Genomic DNA, 17,733 nt, shown 5'->3' with positions numbered 1-17,733 from the left:
CCTCCCTCCCTTCCTTCCTCAGTGGGTAGGAGGGTTACAGCTGTTTCATGTTTGAACTCTTTCTCTCTCTCGTAGTATCAGAAGAGATCGAGAGCAGAGAGGAGACGACGACTGTCACTGAAATAGGAATCACAGAAGAGAAAAGGTGAGTTATAAAAATCAGACCCTTAAATCAGGGGTGTCAAACATGCGGCCCGTGGGCCAGATGTGGCCCGCCGAGGGGTGCGATCCGGCCCACTTGCCAATCCTGTATTCTTTTCCTTCCTTTCTTCATTCATTCGTTCCTTCCTTTCTTCCTTCCATCTGTCCTTCCTCCCTACCTTCCTTTTTTCCTTTCTTCGTTCCTTCCTTCCTCCTTACCTCCGACTGTCTGTCCTTCACCGTCTGTCCTTCCAACCTTCCTTCCTCCTTCCTTCCGACTGTCTGTCCTTCCTCCTTCCCTTCCGACTGTCTGTCCTTCCTTCTTTTCTTCCTTCCGACTGTCTGTCCTTCCTCCTTCCCTTCCGACTGTCTGTCCTTCCTTCTTTTCTTCCTTCCGACTGTCTGTCCTTCACCGTCTGTCCTTTTCCTCCCTTACCTTCCTTCCTCCTTCCCTTCCGACTGTCTGTCTGTCCTTCACTGTCTGTCCTTCCAACCTTTCTTCCTCCTTCCTTTTTGCCTGTCTTTCCTTCCTTCCTTCCTTCCTTCCATCTTTTTAATGATCCGGCCCACATGAGATCAAATTGGTCTGTGTGTGGCCCTCGAACGAAAATGAGTTTGACACCTCTGCCTTAAATACTCCACACCAAGTTTACCCGTCTGCAGTGTGTGATCCAGCTGTCGTTTCCCCCCCCCCCCCCCCCCCCCCCCCTCAGTGTTGCCGTGGAGACAAAGGACCAGGTGATGATGGAGGTGAGCACAGGTGAGTCTGCTGCTCCCTTCTTCATCAGGAAGCCGACCATTTCAGAAGCTGGTGGAGGGAGGAAGTGTCATCTTCGACTGCCAGGTCGAGGAAACCCGAAACCACACGTCATCTGGAAGAAGAGTGGCGTGCCGCTCACTACCGGATACAGGTACCAGTCTCACATCACACACACACACACACACACACACACACACACACACACATCACACACACACATCACACACACACATCACACACACACATCACACACACACATCACACACACACACATCACACACACACACACACACACACACACACACACACACACACACACACACACACACACACACACACACACACACTCACATCACACACACACCACACACACACATCTCACACACACACACACACATCACACATCTCACATCACACACCACACACACACACACACACATCACACACATCACACACACACATCTCACATCACACACCACACACACACACACACACACACACACACACACACACACATCACACACACACACACATCTCACACACACACATCTCACATCACACACACACACACACACACACACACACACACACATCACACACATCACACATCTCACACACACACACATCACACACACACACACACATCACACACACACACACACACATCACACATCACACACACACACACACATCACACATCACACACACACAACACACATCACACATCACACACACACACACACACATCACACACACACACACACATCTCACACACACACACACACACACACACACACACACACACATCACACACACACACACACACACCACACACACACACACACACACACACACACACACACACACATCACACACACACACACACACATCACACATCACACATCACACATCTCACACGACTGCTGCTCGGAAGCCATCTTGAAAATTTCAGGTGCATGCTGGGAAAAATAAAAACACAGAATCTACTTATATGGGTGGAGCAGGGAGGTTGCTATGGTTACGAGGGCTGGATCTCGAGGACGTTGGTCAATCAACCTGTCAATCAGGAAGGAAGGAAGGAAGGGAGGAAGGAAGGAAGAAAGGAAGGGAGGAAGGAAAAGAAGACAGGAAGGAAGGAAGGAATGGAAGGAAGGAAGGAAGGAAGGAAGGAAGGAAAAGAAGACAGGAAGGAAGGAAGGAAGGAAGGAAGGAAGGAAGGAAGGAAGGGAGGAAAGAAAATAAGACAGGAAGGAAGGAAGGAAGGAAAAGAAGACAGGAAGGAAGGAAGGAAGGAAAATAAGACAGGAAGGAAGGAATGAACAACAGGAAGGAAAGAAGGAAGGAAAAGAAGACAGGAAGGAAGGAAGGAAGGAAAATAAGACAGGAAGGAAGGAATGAACAACAGGAAGGAAAGAAGGAAGGAAGGAAGGAAGGGAGGAAGGAAGGAATGAACGACAGGAAGGAAGGAAGGAAGGAAGGAAAAGAAGACAGGAAGGAAGGAATGAACGACAGGAAGGAAGGAAGGGAGGAAGGAAAGAAGACAGGAAGGAAAGACAGGAAGGAAGGAAGGAAGGAAGGGAGAAAGGAAAAGAAGACAGGAAGGAAAGATGGAAGGAAGGAAGCGCAGAGGTTGCTATGGTTACGAGGGCTGGATCTCGAGGACATTGGTCAATCAACCTGTCAATCAGGACGTAGCCACGCCCTAATGCATACCCTGCTTTATCGTCACATATAAAATCAGGGAGGCCAAAATGTCCCAAATGAACATCATACTGCATTGAAGAAGGCTTTAAACTAGCGATTGAGACCATAAACACATTTTGAAAACGTTTACTGAGGTTAGAAATCAAGTGAGAAGTTGGTGAATTCTCCATTGACTTGTATAGAGACGGTCGCCCCCTGGTGGCCTTTTGATAGAAGGCAGCTCTAAGTTACTTCCTGGTTGGACTGGAGCTCCCCGCCTGGTTAAATCCCTGCAGTGAGTTGATATTTTTACCCACCTCTAACTGTGGTTGTGTTTTTTGCCTTCAGATATAAAGTTGCTTACAATAAGGAGACGGGCGAGTGCCGGCTGGAGATCTCCATGACCTTCGCTGACGACGCTGGAGAATACTCCATCTTTGCTAAGAATCCTCAGGGAGAAGCTTCGGCCTCCGCCACCTTGCTGGAGGAAGGTATGTATCAATGCTAGAGCTGCGTGTTACCATACCAGTACCAATACCAGTACCACTACCAATACCAGTACCAATACCAGTACCAATACCAGTACCAATACCAGTACCAATACCAATACCAATACCAGTACCAATACCAGTACCAATACCAGTACCGCTACCAATACCAGTACCAATACCAGTACCGCTACCAATACCAGTACCACTACCAATACCAGTACCAATACCAGTACCGCTACCAATACCAGTACCACTACCAGTACCAATACCAGTACCAATACCAATACCAGTACCAATACCAATACCAGTACCACTACCAGTACCAATACCAGTACCAATACCAGTACCGCTACCAATACCAGTACCAATACCAGTACCGCTACCAATACCAGTACCACTACCAATACCAGTACCAGTACCAATACCAGTACCAATACCAGTACCGCTACCAATACCAGTACCATACCAGTACCGCTACCATACCAGTACCACTACCAGTACCAATACCAGTACCAATACCAGTACCGCTACCAATACCAGTACCACTACCACTACCAATAGGGCAGGGGTGCAGGCAGGCCACTTTCCTTCCTATGTTCTTTTCCTTCCTTCCATCTCTTCCTGACTCCTGCTCCAGACATGAAGAAGACAGGAAGGAAGGATGGAAGGAAGGAAAGAAAGAGAGGGAGGGAGGACAGAAGGAAGGAAGGAAGGACAGATGGAAGGAAGGAAGAAAGGGAGGGAGGAAGGAAGGCTGTAAGGAAGGAAAAGAAGACAGGAAGGAAAGATGGAAGGAATGAAGGAAGGAAAAAAGAAAGAAAGAAAGGGAAGGAGGACAGAAGGAAGGAAGGGAGGACAGATGGAAGGAAGAGAGGACAGATGGAAGGAAGGAAGGACAGATGGAAGGAAGGAAGGACAGATGGAAGGAAGGAAGAAAGGGTGTGAGGGAGGTAGGAAGGAAGGAATAGAAGACAGGAAGGAATGAAGGAAGGAAAAAAGAAAGAAAGAAAGGGAGGGAGAACAGAAGGAAGGAAAGGAGGAAAGAAGGAAGGAAGGGAGGACAGATGGAAGGAAGGAAGGGAGGACAGAAGGAAGGAAGGAAGGACAGATGGAAGGAAGGAAGGGAGGACAGATGGAAGGAAGGAAGGGAGGACAGAAGGAAGGAAGGAAGGACAGATGGAAGGAAGGAAGGACAGATGGAAGACATGTGAAAGGTTGAGGAAAGCTTTGTTGAACCCGTGTGTGTGTCTGTGTCTGTGTCTGTGTGTGTGTGTGTGTGTGTGTGTGTGTGTGTGTGTGTAGCAGCCTCTCACCATGTGTGTGTGTGTGTGTAGCAGCCTCTCATCATGTGTGTGTGTGTGTTACAGCCTCTCATCGTGTGTGTGTGTGTGTTACAGCCTCTCACCATGTGTGTGTGTGTGTGTGTGTGTGTAGCAGCCTCTCATCGTGTGTGTGTGTGTGTGTGTGTAGCAGCCTCTCACCATGTGTGTGTGTGTGTGTGTTACAGCCTCTCACCATGTGTGTGTGTGTGTGTGTGTGTGTGTGTGTGTGTGTGTGTTGCAGCCTCTCACCGTGTGTGTGTGTGTGTGTGTGTGTGTAGCAGCCTCTCACCATGTGTGTGTGTGTGTGTGTTACAGAGGAGTATGAGGCCCACATGAAGCAGCACGACGTGACGTATAAAACGGAAGTGACGACGACGGTGGTCCAGGAGCCGTCTGTGATCGTGAGTCAGTACGAGACGGAGCGGAGAGTCACCACGCCCATGAGCTTCGTCTCAGAGACCGTGAGTTCTACTTCCTACCTTCCTCCCTTCCTTCCTTCCTTTCCTTCTTTCCTCCCTTCCTTCCTACCTTCCTCCCTTCAGCAGAGGAGAGTCACCACGCCCATGAGCTTCGTCTCAGAGACTGTGAGTTCTACTTCCTGTTGACCCCGTCGGTTTGGACTGTTCCTTCCTTCCCCCCTTCTTTCCTTCCTACCTCCCTTACTTCCTCCCTTCTTCCCTTTCCTCCCTTCTTTCCTTTCCTAACTCCTACCTTCCTTCCGCCTTTCCTTCCTTCCTTCCTTCCTTCCTTCCTTCATTCCTCCCTCCCTCCCTTCCCTCCCTCTTTCTTTCCTTCCTCCCTTCCCTCCTCCCTTCCCCCCTTCCTTCCTTCCTTCATTCCTCCCTCCCTCCTACCTTCCCCCCTTCCTTCCTTCTTCCTTCCTTCCTTCCTTCCCTCCCTCCTACCTTCCCCCCTTCCTACCTCCTTTCCTTCCTACCTTCCTTCCTCCCATCTTTCCTTTTACCCTTCCTTCTACCTTCCTTCCGCCTTTCCTACCTTCCTCCCTTCCTTCTTTCCTCCCTCGCTCCTTCCTCCCTTCCTCCCTCCCTCCCTCCTTCCCTCCCTCCTTCCTTCCTTCCTTCCAATAGGAGTGTTAATACTAAACTAAATGTGTTTTTCAGGAGTTCCTGGTGTCAGCGTTTGAGGAGCGTATCATCCAGGAGGTGGAGCTCCGGATCATGAGGATCACCTACAGAGAGCTGGTGATGGAGGACGGCGAGCTCATCGTCACGGCAACAGAGATGGAGGCGGTGCAGCCGGCCTTCGAAACGCCCGTTAAAAACTACCGGATCATGGAGGGAACCGGCGTCACCTTCCACTGCAAGATGTCCGGAAACCCACTGCCAAAGGTCAGCTCCTTCCTTCCTTCCTTCCTTCCTTTCTTTTTTTCCTTCCTTCCTTCCTTCCTTCTGTCCTTTCTTCCTTCTTCCCTTTCTTTCTTTTTTTCCTTCCTTCCTTCTTCCCTTTCTTTCTTCCTTCCTTCCTTCCTTCTTCCCTTTCTTTCTTTCTTTCTTTCTTTCTCTTCCTTTCTTTCTTTCTTCCCTATCTTCCTTCCTTCCTTCCTTCTTTCCTTCCTTCCTTCCTTCCTTTCTTCCTTCCTTCCATCTGTCATTTCTTCCTTCCTTCCATCTGTCATTTCTTCCTTCCTTCCATCTGTCCTTCCTTCCTTCCTGTTTTCTTTCCTTCCTTCCTGTTTCCTTTTCCTTTCTTCCCTTCCTTCCTTTCTTTCCTTCCTTTCTTCCTTTCTTTCCTTCCTGTTTTCTTTTCCTTCCTTCCTGTTTCCTTTTCCTTTCTTCCTTCCTTCCCATACCGGAGGAAATCAGAAAGCTTTTTAAACCCTTAGTGTGACCTGTGTAGGAAGCAGGAAGTGTACTGTAATGACTTCCTGTTTCTGGCAGATTGCTTGGTTCAAAGATGGCCAGCGGATCCGACCCGGTGCTCATTACCAGGTGGAGGTTCTCCAGGACGGCCGAGCCAGCCTCCGCCTGCCGGTGGTTCTTCCAGAGGATGAAGGAGTCTACACCGCCTTCGCCACCAACATGAAGGGGAACGCCGTGAGCTCAGGGAAACTCTACATCGAACCGTCTGGAGCTGTGACGCCGCAGAGATTCACTCCTCAGCCCGCCATGCAGAGGATCAGGTGAGACTTCCTGTTCTGCTTCAAGGAAAGAAAGGAGTAGGGAGGGAGGGAGGGAGGGAGGGAGGGAGGAAAGGAGTATGGAGAGAAGGAAAGGAGGAAGGAAGGAATTTAGGAGAGAGGGAAGGAAGGGAAGGAATTTAGGAGAGAAGGAAGGAAAGAAAGGAGGAAAGAGGGAGGAAAGGAGGAAGGAAAGAAGGAAGGAAGGAAGGAAAGAAAGGAATAAGGAGGGAGGGAGGGAGGAAAGGAGGAAGGAAGGGAAGGAGTAAGGAGAATAGGAAGGAAGTAAGGAGAGAAGGAATGGAGGAAGGAAGGAATTTAGGAGAGAAGGAAAGGAGGAAGGAATTTAGGAGAGAAAGGAGGAAAGGAGGAAGGTAAGAAGGAAGGAAGGAAGGAAGAAAAGGGTTAGGGTTAGGAATAAGGAGGGAGGGAGGAGGAAAGGAGGGAGGAGGAAAGGAGGAAGGAAGGAAAGGAGTAAGGGAGGAGAATAGGAAGGAAGTAAGGAGAGAAAGAAGGAAAGGAAGGAAGGAAGGAAAGGAGTAGGGAGGGATAGAGGGAGGAAGGAAAGCAGTAAGGAAGGAAAGGAGGAAGGAGGGAGGGAGGTGAGACTTCATGTTCTGCTTCAAGAGCTTCAACACATGGTCGATGGCGGGGGGGGGGGGGGGGCAAACATGAGGCCCGTGGGCCAGAACCGGCCCGCCGAGGGGTCCACACCGGCCCACTTTCCTTCCTGTGTTCTTTTGCTTCCTTCCATGTGTCCTTCCTGTCTTCTTTTCCTTCCTTCCTTCCTTCCTTCCATCTGTCCTTCCTGTCTTCTTTTTCCTTCCTTCCTTCTTCCCTTTCTTTCTTTCTTTTTTCCATCTTTCCTTCCTTCCTTCCTGTCTTCTTTTCCTTCCTTCCTTCCTTCCTTTTTTTATTTCCTTCCTTCCTTCCTTCCTTCCTTCCTGTCTTCTTTTCCTTCCTTCCTTCCTTCTTCCCTTTCTTTCTTTCTTTTTTTCCATCTTTCCTTCCTTCCTTCCTGTCTTCTTTTCCTTCCTTCCTTCCTGTCTTCTTTTCCTTCCTTCCTTCCTTCCATCTTTCTTTCATACCTTCCTTCCTTCCTTCCTTCCATCTGTCCTTCCTGTCTTCTTTTCCTTCCTTCCTTCTTCCCTTTCTTTCTTTCTTTTTTCCATCTTTCCTTCCTTCCTTCCTGTCTTCTTTTCCTTCCTTCCTTCCTTCCTTTTTTTATTTCCTTCCTTCCTTCCTTCCTTCCTTCCTGTCTTCTTTTCCTTCCTTCCTTCCTTCTTCCCTTTCTTTCTTTCTTTTTTCCATCTTTCCTTCCTTCCTTCCTGTCTTCTTTTCCTTCCTTCCTTCCTGTCTTCTTTTCCTTCCTTCCTTCCTTCCATCTTTCTTTCCTACCTTTCTTCCCTCCTTCCTTTTTTTTGCCTGTCATTCCTTCCTTCCCTTCTTATTTCCTTTCTTCCTTCCTTCCATCTGTCCTTCCTACCTTTCTTCCCTCCTTCCTTTTTTTTGCCTGTCTTTCCTTCCTTCCCTTCTTATTTCCTTCCTTCCTTCCTTCTTTCCCTCCCTCCATCTTTTTAATGATCCGGCCCACATCAGATCAGATTGGTCTGTATGTGGCTCTTGAATGAAGATGAGTTTGACCCCCCTGCTCTACGCTATCTTGTAACTTAGCTGGTAAAATTGAGCCATGACATCATCATGACATCATCCTGCATGACATCATCCTGCTGTCTGCCGCTATGACATCATCCTGCTGTCTGCCGCTAGCTCACAGTCAGTCAGTCTGATGCTGAACCATCTCAAATCCGTTTCAGGTCCACATCTCCTCGCTCAGTGAGCCGCTCCCGCCGGTCGCTCTTCCAGCCGCTCCCCCCGCCCGCTCCCCCGCCCGCAGGACTGGACGATACGGACGAGGCTCAGCTGGAGAGACTCTACAAGCCCGTGTTCGTCCTCAAACCTTCTTCTATTAAATGCTCAGAGGGCCAGACTGCCAGATTCGACCTGAAGGTTGTCGGCAGACCGATGCCCGACACGTTCTGGTTCCACAACGGTAAAAAAATTAACCCTTTACTGGGCAAATCATTATATTTGGTAACTTCCTTCCTTCCTTCCTTCCTACTTTCCTTCCTTCCTTCCTTCCTTTCCTTCCTCCCTGCCTTCTTTCTTCCCTTTCTCTTTTCCCTTTCTCCCTCCCTCGTTCCTTATTTCCTCCGTCCTTCCTTCCTTCTATCTGTTCTTCCTCCCTCCCTCCTTCTCTCCTCCCTTCCTTCGTTCCTTCCTCCATCCCCCTTTCTTCTTCCTTCCTTCCTTCCTTCTTTCTTCCCTTCCTCCCTCCCTCCCTTCTTCTCTCTTTCTTTCCTCCCCCTACCTTCCTTCCTTCCTTCCTTCCTTCCTTCCTTCCTTCCTTCCTTCCTTCCTATCCTTCCTCCCTCCTTCCTTCCCTTCCTTCCTTCCTTCCATCCTTCCTTCCTTCCTTCCTCCCTCCCTTCCATCCTCCCTTCCTTCCTTTCAATGAGTGTCCTATAAAGGGTTAAGCTTCATGAAGTCTTTGATCTGTCTCTGCTTGTACCACCGCTGATTTAACCTCATGCATCTGTTTCCTGTTTCCTGTTTCCTGTTTCCTGTTTCCTGTTTCCTGTTTCCAGGGCAACAAGTGGTGAATGACTACACTCATAAGATAGTGATTAAAGAGGATGGGGTCCAGTCCCTGATCATCGTCCCAGCCTTGCCTCAGGACTCTGGAGAGTGGACCGTCGTTGCTCAGAACAGAGCAGGACGGACCTCCATCGCTGTTACTCTCACTGTGGAAGGTAAGTTATTACATACGTCTGTTAGATAACACTCCTGTCCTCAAGGCAAGGAAGGATAGGAGGAAGGAAGTAAGGAGAGAAGGAGGACAAGAGGAAGGAAGGGAGGAAGGAGTAAGGAAGGAAGAAAGGAAGGAAAGGAGTAGGTAGGGAGGGAGGAAGGAAGGAAAGGAGTAGGGAGGGATAGAGGGAGGAAGGAGGGAGGGAGGAAGGAAGGAAGGAAAGGAGTAAGGAGGGAGGGAGGAAGGAAAGAAGGGAGGAAGGAAGGAAGGAAAGAAAGAAAGGAGTAAGGAGGGAGGGAAAGAAAGAAAGGAGTAAGGATGAAAAGAGGAAGGAATTTAAGAGAGAAGGAAAGGAGGGAGGAAGGAAGGAGGGAAGGAAGGAAAGAAAGGAGGAAGGAAGGAAGGAAAGGAGTAAGGAAGGAAAGAAGGAAGACGGGAGGAAGGAAGGAAGGAAAGAAAGGAGGAAAGGAGTAGGTAGGGAGGGAGAAAGGAAAGGAGTAGGGAGGGATAGAGGGAGGAAGGAGTCTATACCTGTTAGATAACCCTCCTGTCATCAAGGCAAGGAAGGACAGGAGGAAGGAAGGAAAGGAGGAAGGAGGAAAAGAGGAAGGAAAGAAGGAAGGAGAGAAGGAAAGGAAGAAGGGAGGAAGGAAGGAAATGAGGAAAGAAAGGAGTAAGGAAGTAAGGAGAGAAGGATAGGAGGAAGGAGGAAAATAGTAAGGAAGTAAGGAGAGAAAGGAGGGAGGAAGGAAGGAAGGAAAGGAGTAAGGAAGCAAGGATGAAAGGAGGAGGGAGCAAAGAAAGAGGGAAGAAGGAAGGAAAAGAGGAAAGAAGGAAAGAAAGAAAGGAGTAAGGATGAAAAGAGGAAGGAATTTAAGAGAGAAGGAAATGAGGGAAGAAGGAAAGGAGGGAGGAAGGACAGGTGGAAGGAAGGAAGGAAGTGTATGAAATATGTGTTTTATATGTTTTAAGTCATCTTGACCTCTGTTGACCTCATGTTGACCTGTTGACCTCATGTTGACCTCTGTTGACCTCATGTTGACCTGTTGACCTCATGTTGACCTGTTGACCTCATGTTGACCTCATGTTGACCTGTTGACCTCATCTTGACCTCTATTGACCTCATGTTGACCTGTTGACCTGTTGACCTCATGTTGACCTCTGTTGACCTCATCTTGACCTGTTGACCTCATGTTGACCTCTGTTGACCTCATCTTGACCTCATCTTGACCTGTTGACCTCATGTTGACCTCATCTTGACCTGTTGACCTCATGTTGACCTGTTGACCTCTGTTGACCTCTGTTGACCTCTGTTGACCCCCCCCCCCCAGCCCGTGAGAGTCTGGCCCGGCCTCAGTTTGTGGAGAAGCTGAGGAACATCACAGTGAAGCAGGGCACGCTGGTGGAGCTGGCGGTTAAAGCCATCGGGAACCCGCTGCCTGACATCGTCTGGCTGAAGAACAGTGACATCATCAGCCCACAGAAGCACCCGCACATCAAGTACGTAACCACGGAAACCTTCCTTCCATCCTTCCTTCCTTCCTTTCTTCCTTCTGTCCTTCCTTCCTTCCTTCTGTCCTTCCTCCCTTTCTTCCTTCTGTTGAAGCTGGCCTTGCCTGGCTTCCCCGGAGTTGGTTGACGCAGAAAGAAGTGCTAGGAAGACCAGAGTTGTTCAGAAAATCATCAGTTTATTTCGCAGTATGCATAAAGCGGAGATCACTCGTTATACAGTGTAACAGCGCTTCGCCTTTACACCCAAAGAGATCTGAGCTAACAGTTCCTTATTTCCATTTTTATACACCAGTCCGCGCTCCCCCGCCCTTGCCCTGTTGTTTATCAATTTTGACCGTTACTCTTAACTTTCTTATCATTCTTTTGCAGCTTCAGCAATTTCAGCAGTTTCGGCCATCTGGTGCCATATCCTGTTTTTGGTAGATATTTTTGGCAGATAACTTTCCGAGAACTGACTCAGCAGACACATCCCTGTGCATGTGTCTATCTTAAATGATTATGTCAGCACTGCCTTTTATACTGGCATAAATGCAAGCTCAAGCTATATGAGTGCTTATGATTATTTGATTATCTTATCCCTTCAATCCCCCTTTTGATCTCTCTTTAGAGATCAACAATTCTCCTCAGTTCCACATATTCGTTGTCTATACTGCTCCGACGAGACCCTATGTGGGTTAGCAGTGGCATCATGTGTCCAGCTACCTTCCCTTCTATAGCTGTGGTAATTAGCCTGAGCGAGAGAGAGCGGATACATGGAATACAACAACATCCACATACTGTCATAATAGCGATAAATGTAGACACTGAGATCATTAAAGACATGATGATTCCTTTCCATTGACCAAACACTCCCGTCATCCAACCGTCCAGAGGATTGTATATTCCTGAGTGATCGTGCATTTTCTGTGACAGTGTTCGGAGCCCATCCAGGGCTTTGCTTACCGAACCGTCCGGTGCGGTGTTATTAGGGATGAATGTGCAGCACATCTCGCCGAACATTGCACAAATACCCCCTTTTTCCGCAAGGAGCATGTCCAGTGCTATTCTATTCTGGACTGCCATAAGCGACGTAGGTCCTAATTGGTCCGCCAGCCCTTCCACCGCATCACGGGTCAAATTGGCTAGGCGTAGTACGTTATAGTGCACGTAGTTTATGCGGTCCACGTTTTTGTTAGGGGTTACCGGGAAGAATGCAGAGACTATAGGAAGGTTCTCAAATCCCGATGTTATTTGATTTGCGAGTTTGAATTCGTCAGGTACTCCTCGCGGGACACCTATTGCGTCAATATAGGTGAGCGAGTCGCTAGTCAGATCAAAACTTTTCACCGAACGTTTACCTAAGATATGGCGGCGGCGACGGCGCGTCAGTCTCGCGTTTCTGGTTCTCTCGTCAGTTGCAGAAGTTAGTTTCTCCCCAATTAACATTAACGGGGTTCTGAGACGTAGCATGGCGCAGATGCCATACATATGGGGTTTAATCCTCATAAGTAACCTTCGTCGGCCGCAATAGTAGTATAGCCCTGCTCTGGCCCATGTTCCTAACTCTTCGCCTGGCCTAGTAATGTTGCACCATGATGGGTCCAGAGTTCCAATTGAAGTATTTCGTGCGGGTGTCGAGTGTCGTATTTTACAACGGGCCGTGGTAAAGTTAAAACACACATAGCTTCCGTTTGCTTTATCAGGGGTGAATGGTCCTGTGACCGTATCATTCCTAATTGGTGGGAACAAGCTAGCGAGGGTGGTACAGTTCTGGGACTTGCCTTTGGTTAGTCCTATCATACATTTATATCCTGCAGGGTCTTCTTCTGGAAACAATGGAGCCGGGACAGTGACTAGGTGGGGTCTGGCTGATGCACAAGCTACACAGTCTCCCATTTTCTGCTCTTTGACTGATTTAGCTATCCAATTTAACCAGAGATTGTCATCAGTGTATCCTGTGGCCATCTGAATTACCTCCGATGGTTGCAATTGAGAATAATCCAAAGTGGTAACTTTGGAGGATGGTGAGAACGGGAGTGTGGGGCCAGAGTATTCAGTATTGTTTCCTTCAGTCCCATTCCCTGTAGGTGGTGGGCTGGATTGGGATTTCTCGACTATGTTCACTTTTATTAACGCCATCGGATCTTTTCCGGGAGCATCTACTCCCAGAACGAGGTAAAAGTGTCGGGTACTAGACGGGCAAACAGAGTCTCTGATTTGCCAATTGGACGGGGAATTAGCTAGGTGTGAGACTGAAAAAACCAATGGGTTGTTGCTAGGACTGAAATCCCTTTGCAGCGCGAATTTGTTGTCAGGGTCCCTATTGTTATCTATGAAATTGTGTCCCGTAGATTTTATGACGTCTTTCCAGCTTGGGCACCCTGGTGCCCCTCTGCTGGTATCGCATAGATACACATCGTAAATCCTCCAGGAGGAGCTACTCTTTCCGCATGAAATGACATCACACAAGTCAAATCGGAACGACGTGGTAGATCCTTTGGGGTAGTTTAGCTCAATTCCTCCGTATCTCTGGAGGCACCTGTCTCTATGTGGCGTAGCGCGCTTGGTGCGAGGAATTGTGGTTGGTGCCGAGGGATGGTCAATGGAATCACATAGCCAAAAAATCACAGTTACAATCACAATGGCGAGGATTCCTAATCCCGCCAAAAGCCTATGGTTGCCATACAGCAACATTCTGATTATATTTTCTTATACACCCAGTAGATTATTATAATGGTTATTCCTGCAGCAATAAGACTTAATACCCAACTCCCCGCTATGCACCCTATAACATTCCTTCTGACGTAATCCCTCTGATGTTGTTCGGCCCACGCTATCAGAGCCTGTCCTCCCTCTGTTTCACAGATGGGAGTGTTATTTTGAGGGCGCTGGTTGGGTGGATTTACCATGTATTCCTAAGAAATATCCGTTTTGGTTATATATGTTGAATAAATGCAAGCTAGACCTTTTTAGTAAACAGATCCTATTTTTTCCCTAGTTACTCTAAGCGGGGTTACCCTTAGAGGAGCTTTTCACCTTCTTATCGTGATCTGATTACACAACTCTGTAGCAATTGGCAACAAGTTTTTATAAATTTCTCTTATATGATTTTATTGATTTACAGTCTAGTGTGTCCTGTGGTAATCAATCTGCTCAATGCCCACCCGAACACAATCATCACAATTACCCAACCTACAATGATTATACTCAATTGGGTTTGATTCATATCACAGCGACAATTTAAGCGAAACTTTAGTGAGTCTCTGTGCTTCTTTATTCTTCTGTTGTTGGTAGCTTGGCACGCTACATGCAGGAGAGGAGCGCTGTTTTCACCTCCTCCCTTCGTTGGTAGCTTGGCACGCTGCATGCAGGAGAGGAGCGCTTATTTCACCTCCTCCCTTCGACGTCTTCTTTCTTCGAGAATAGGGGTAGACTGCCCTATTCCCTGTTTGCCACTAGGGGATTATTCTGCCCCTTTGTCAGTGGTCTTGTCTTCTGGGCTAGCCAGCCCAGTGCTCTCAGCTTGTAGAGACCCGAAGATCTCTGTTAGGGATCGTTGTGGTTCTTCTGCCGCCGCGCACTGACTCCAGTGGAACCAGGTGTCACCTTTTCCTCTCAGCCGTACCGCGTGGGTTGTTCTCTCGACCACCTCGTACGGACCTGTCCACCTTGGCTCCGACCACTTGCGTTTGATGACCCTCAGCAGGACCCACCCTGTCTCTGGTGACGTGGTCGTGGCTTCTCCTTCGCTCCTGCTGGCTACCTGTTTGGAAAAAGCTGAAACGAGACCCTGCAGTTCATGGAAATATGCTTTAGTGGTTAGACGTTGATCATCATCTAGTGCTCCCGATAGCTTAGATTGGGGTCCTGGAAAGGCCCTACCTGTCTGTAACTCATGCGGTGTGAATCCTGTACCCTGATTCACTGAACTCCTAATGGAGAGGAGCGCCAGTGGTAATGCGTCTAGCCAATTCATTTTGGTCTGTGCACAGATTTTTGCCAATTTGTTTTTTACCGTTTGGTTCATTCTTTCTACCTTTCCCTGGGACTGTGGGTGATATACTGTACCAAACCTATGTTTCAACCCTAACATCCCTTCCACTTCCTGTAGATCCTGATTCTTAAAGTGAGTCCCATTATCTGATCGGACTCTCGCAGGGAATCCATGTCTAGGGATGTATTGGTTGATCAGAAACTTCACCACTGATTTGCTATCCTCTTTTTTAGTAGGCCAGGCTTCTGGCCACCCGGTATAAGCATCCACACACATCAATACATACCTGTAACCTCTAACTGGGGTTATCATATCTGTGTAGTCAATGATTATTTCTTTCCCTGCCTTTGCTTCTAGAGGATATTTACCTGGCGATGGTTTGATGGTTGGTCTGGTGTTATACTGGTTACATACTTCACAAGTTTTTACAAAATTGTGTGCCATATCTTTGAGATATGGATGCCACCAATTTTCCAAATTCCTCATCATTTGAGCCACCCCCACATGCCCCACTCCGTGCGCTTCCAGTAATGTGTTTTGTCTTATCCCAGGGGGTAGGATGAGCCGTCCATCCGGTCCCCGCCATACCTTTTCTACTTCGATGGCCCCCCTGGCTTTCCATAGTGTTTTTTCCTGTGGAGATGCTTGTGCCTGTAACCGTCCTAACTTTTCTGTGCCAGCGTTGGGGTCCGTTCCTGTCTTATCGATGGCCCCCCTGGCTTCCTGCCGTGTTTTTTCCTGTGGAGAGGCCTGTGGCTGTAACTGTCCTAGCTTCTCTGTGCCAGAGTTGGGGTCCGTCCCTACCTCTGTCTCTGAGGTCATCATTACTGCCTTCACCTCGTACCCTGCAGCTTGCTTTGCTGCTCTGTCTGCAGCCTCATTTCCTTTGGCCACTAGTGTATTGCTACTGTCATGTCCTCGACATTTTATGACTGCCACACTGTTGGGAAGCAACAGGGCCTCAGCTAGTTCTTTCATTTCTTTCTCGTGTTTGATGGGTTTATTGGTTGCGGTCAGAAATCCTATCCTCATCCATTGTCCTAATTCTACGTGTACTGCTCCTACTGCGTACGCTGAATCTGTGAAAATGTTGATGTCCTGACCTTGTCCGAGTTTTAGGGCCTCTATTACCGCTATAACTTCCGCCCTTTGTGCTGACTGCTGTCCTTCTAGCATTTCTGCTTTTCTGGTTATCATCTCTCCTTGTATCTCTTCTATTACAGCGTATGCCGCTTTCAGTCCTTCTTGGTCATGTCTGAAACAACATCCATCTGTGTACAAGTTCTTTGCCCCTTGTATTGGTTCTGCCTGTAAGTCTGGTCTCACTTTCTCTTCTTTGTACACTCTCCCTGTGCATTCATGTGGTTCTCCTGAGCCTATCTGATCTGCCATGTTAATCCCTTCGTGTGTAAAGGAGATATTAGGTGCCTCTAGGATCTTACTTAGTCGTCGCTGTCTCAATGGTGTTAGCGTAAATGTTTGTGAGTTTACGTAAGCTACGACACTATGTGTTGTCAATACCTGTAGCTGATGTCCCATGACGATGTGTGCTGTTTTTTGTATCAGTTTGGCTACTCCTGTCGCGTGTTGAGTGCATTGTGGATGTCTTTTTTCCAGACTGTCTAACATTACACTGATGTACATTAGTATAGTCCTTACTCCCCCTTTTCTCTGGAACAAAATGCCATTAGTGCAGTGTTCTGTTCCAGAGACATCCAAATAAAAGGGTGAGCTGTAGTCAGGAATTGCCAATTCGGCAGCTGTAGCCAGTGCCTGTTTAAGGGCGATGAAAACAGCCTCTGCCTTCTGAGTCCAGTCTAAATTGGCACCAAGGTTCCTCATGCCTTTGTCTTTCACCAGTTCCCTCAGGGGTTTGGTGAGTCCTGTATAGTCAGCTATGTAATTCCTACTATAGCCTGTTAGTCCGAGAAAAGAGAGCATGTCTTTAACCTTCTGTGGTTTCGGGTGATGGAGTATGGTGGAACGATGCTGGGGGGACATGCTGGCCCCCTTTTGTGAAATCATACGTCCCAGAAATGAGACCTGTTTGCGGGCCACCTGCAACTTGGCTTTGCTGACTTTAAATCCAGTTTTAGCCAGATGTTGTAACACTAAACGAGTGGCTTCGAGGCAGGAGGTAGCAGCGGGCGCCGCTAGTAGTAAGTCATCTACATACTGTACTAAAGTGACGCCTGTGGGCAGGGGGCAATCCCTTAGGAGTGTCTTAAGGGTTTGGTTAAAGATACCAGGGGATAATGCGAAGCCTTGAGGTAGACGGGTGTAGCGGAGCTGCTGTCCGCGATAGGAAAATGAGAAGATGTCTCTGCATTCCATGGCTAATGGTAGGCAGAAGAAAGCGTTAGCCAAATCAATACATGTGAACCAACTGTGTGATGGATCTAGGTTGGCTAATGCTACGTATGGATTTGGTACAGGGACTGTGGGAGTGGTCAGGATGCCATTGATTGCCCTTAAATCATGTGCCATGCGGTATTTACCTGTCCCTTTCTTTTCTACAGGTAAAATGGGGGTGTTCCAGTGTGACTGTGAGGCTTCCAACACCCCCTTTTCCAGGAGACCCTCTATGGTGTCGCTAATCCCTGCCTCAGCTTGAGGTTTGTGAGGATACTGCCTTATCCATAGAGGTTCCCCTGATTGTACTTTAAAGGTGATGGGTGTACAATCTACTACACCGACATCAGTCGGTCCTTGTGCCCACAGATGTGATGGGAGTGTGTCTATCATGCCCGCCGCTAGGTGGTGATCTGTTTGTTCCCTACCATGCTGCCTAGTGATTTGTAGATGTTCTAGGGTTGCTGTGTCTGTGCCTGTGACGTTAATGCGATAGGTTTTTGCTGCTGAAGAGTATTGGATCTGTGGAATGGTGGTATCTATCCAATCA

At 48.1% G+C, this 17,733-nt stretch overlaps 1 protein-coding gene across 1 annotated transcript in view; it reads left to right on the top strand.

Moving 5' to 3' along the window:
* The window catches only part of ttn.2 (titin, tandem duplicate 2), a 267,045-nt gene that overhangs the window by 16,550 nt on the left and 232,762 nt on the right, over positions 1-17,733 (top strand). Inside the window, 11 exon segments of the mRNA XM_053329075.1 lie at positions 76-145; positions 855-942; positions 944-986; positions 989-1,052; positions 2,933-3,075; positions 4,713-4,858; positions 5,519-5,746; positions 6,296-6,537; positions 8,352-8,587; positions 9,183-9,347; positions 10,678-10,846. Of these exon segments, the coding sequence (XP_053185050.1) occupies positions 76-145; positions 855-942; positions 944-986; positions 989-1,052; positions 2,933-3,075; positions 4,713-4,858; positions 5,519-5,746; positions 6,296-6,537; positions 8,352-8,587; positions 9,183-9,347; positions 10,678-10,846 (1,594 nt within the window).

The sequence above is a fragment of the Scomber japonicus genome, chromosome 11 (assembly GCF_027409825.1).
Source record: "Scomber japonicus isolate fScoJap1 chromosome 11, fScoJap1.pri, whole genome shotgun sequence".
NCBI classification, from domain to species: Eukaryota; Metazoa; Chordata; class Actinopteri; order Scombriformes; family Scombridae; genus Scomber; species Scomber japonicus.
The sequence above is the reverse complement of the archived record's forward strand: the minus strand, read 5'-3'. Positions and strand labels throughout refer to the sequence as shown.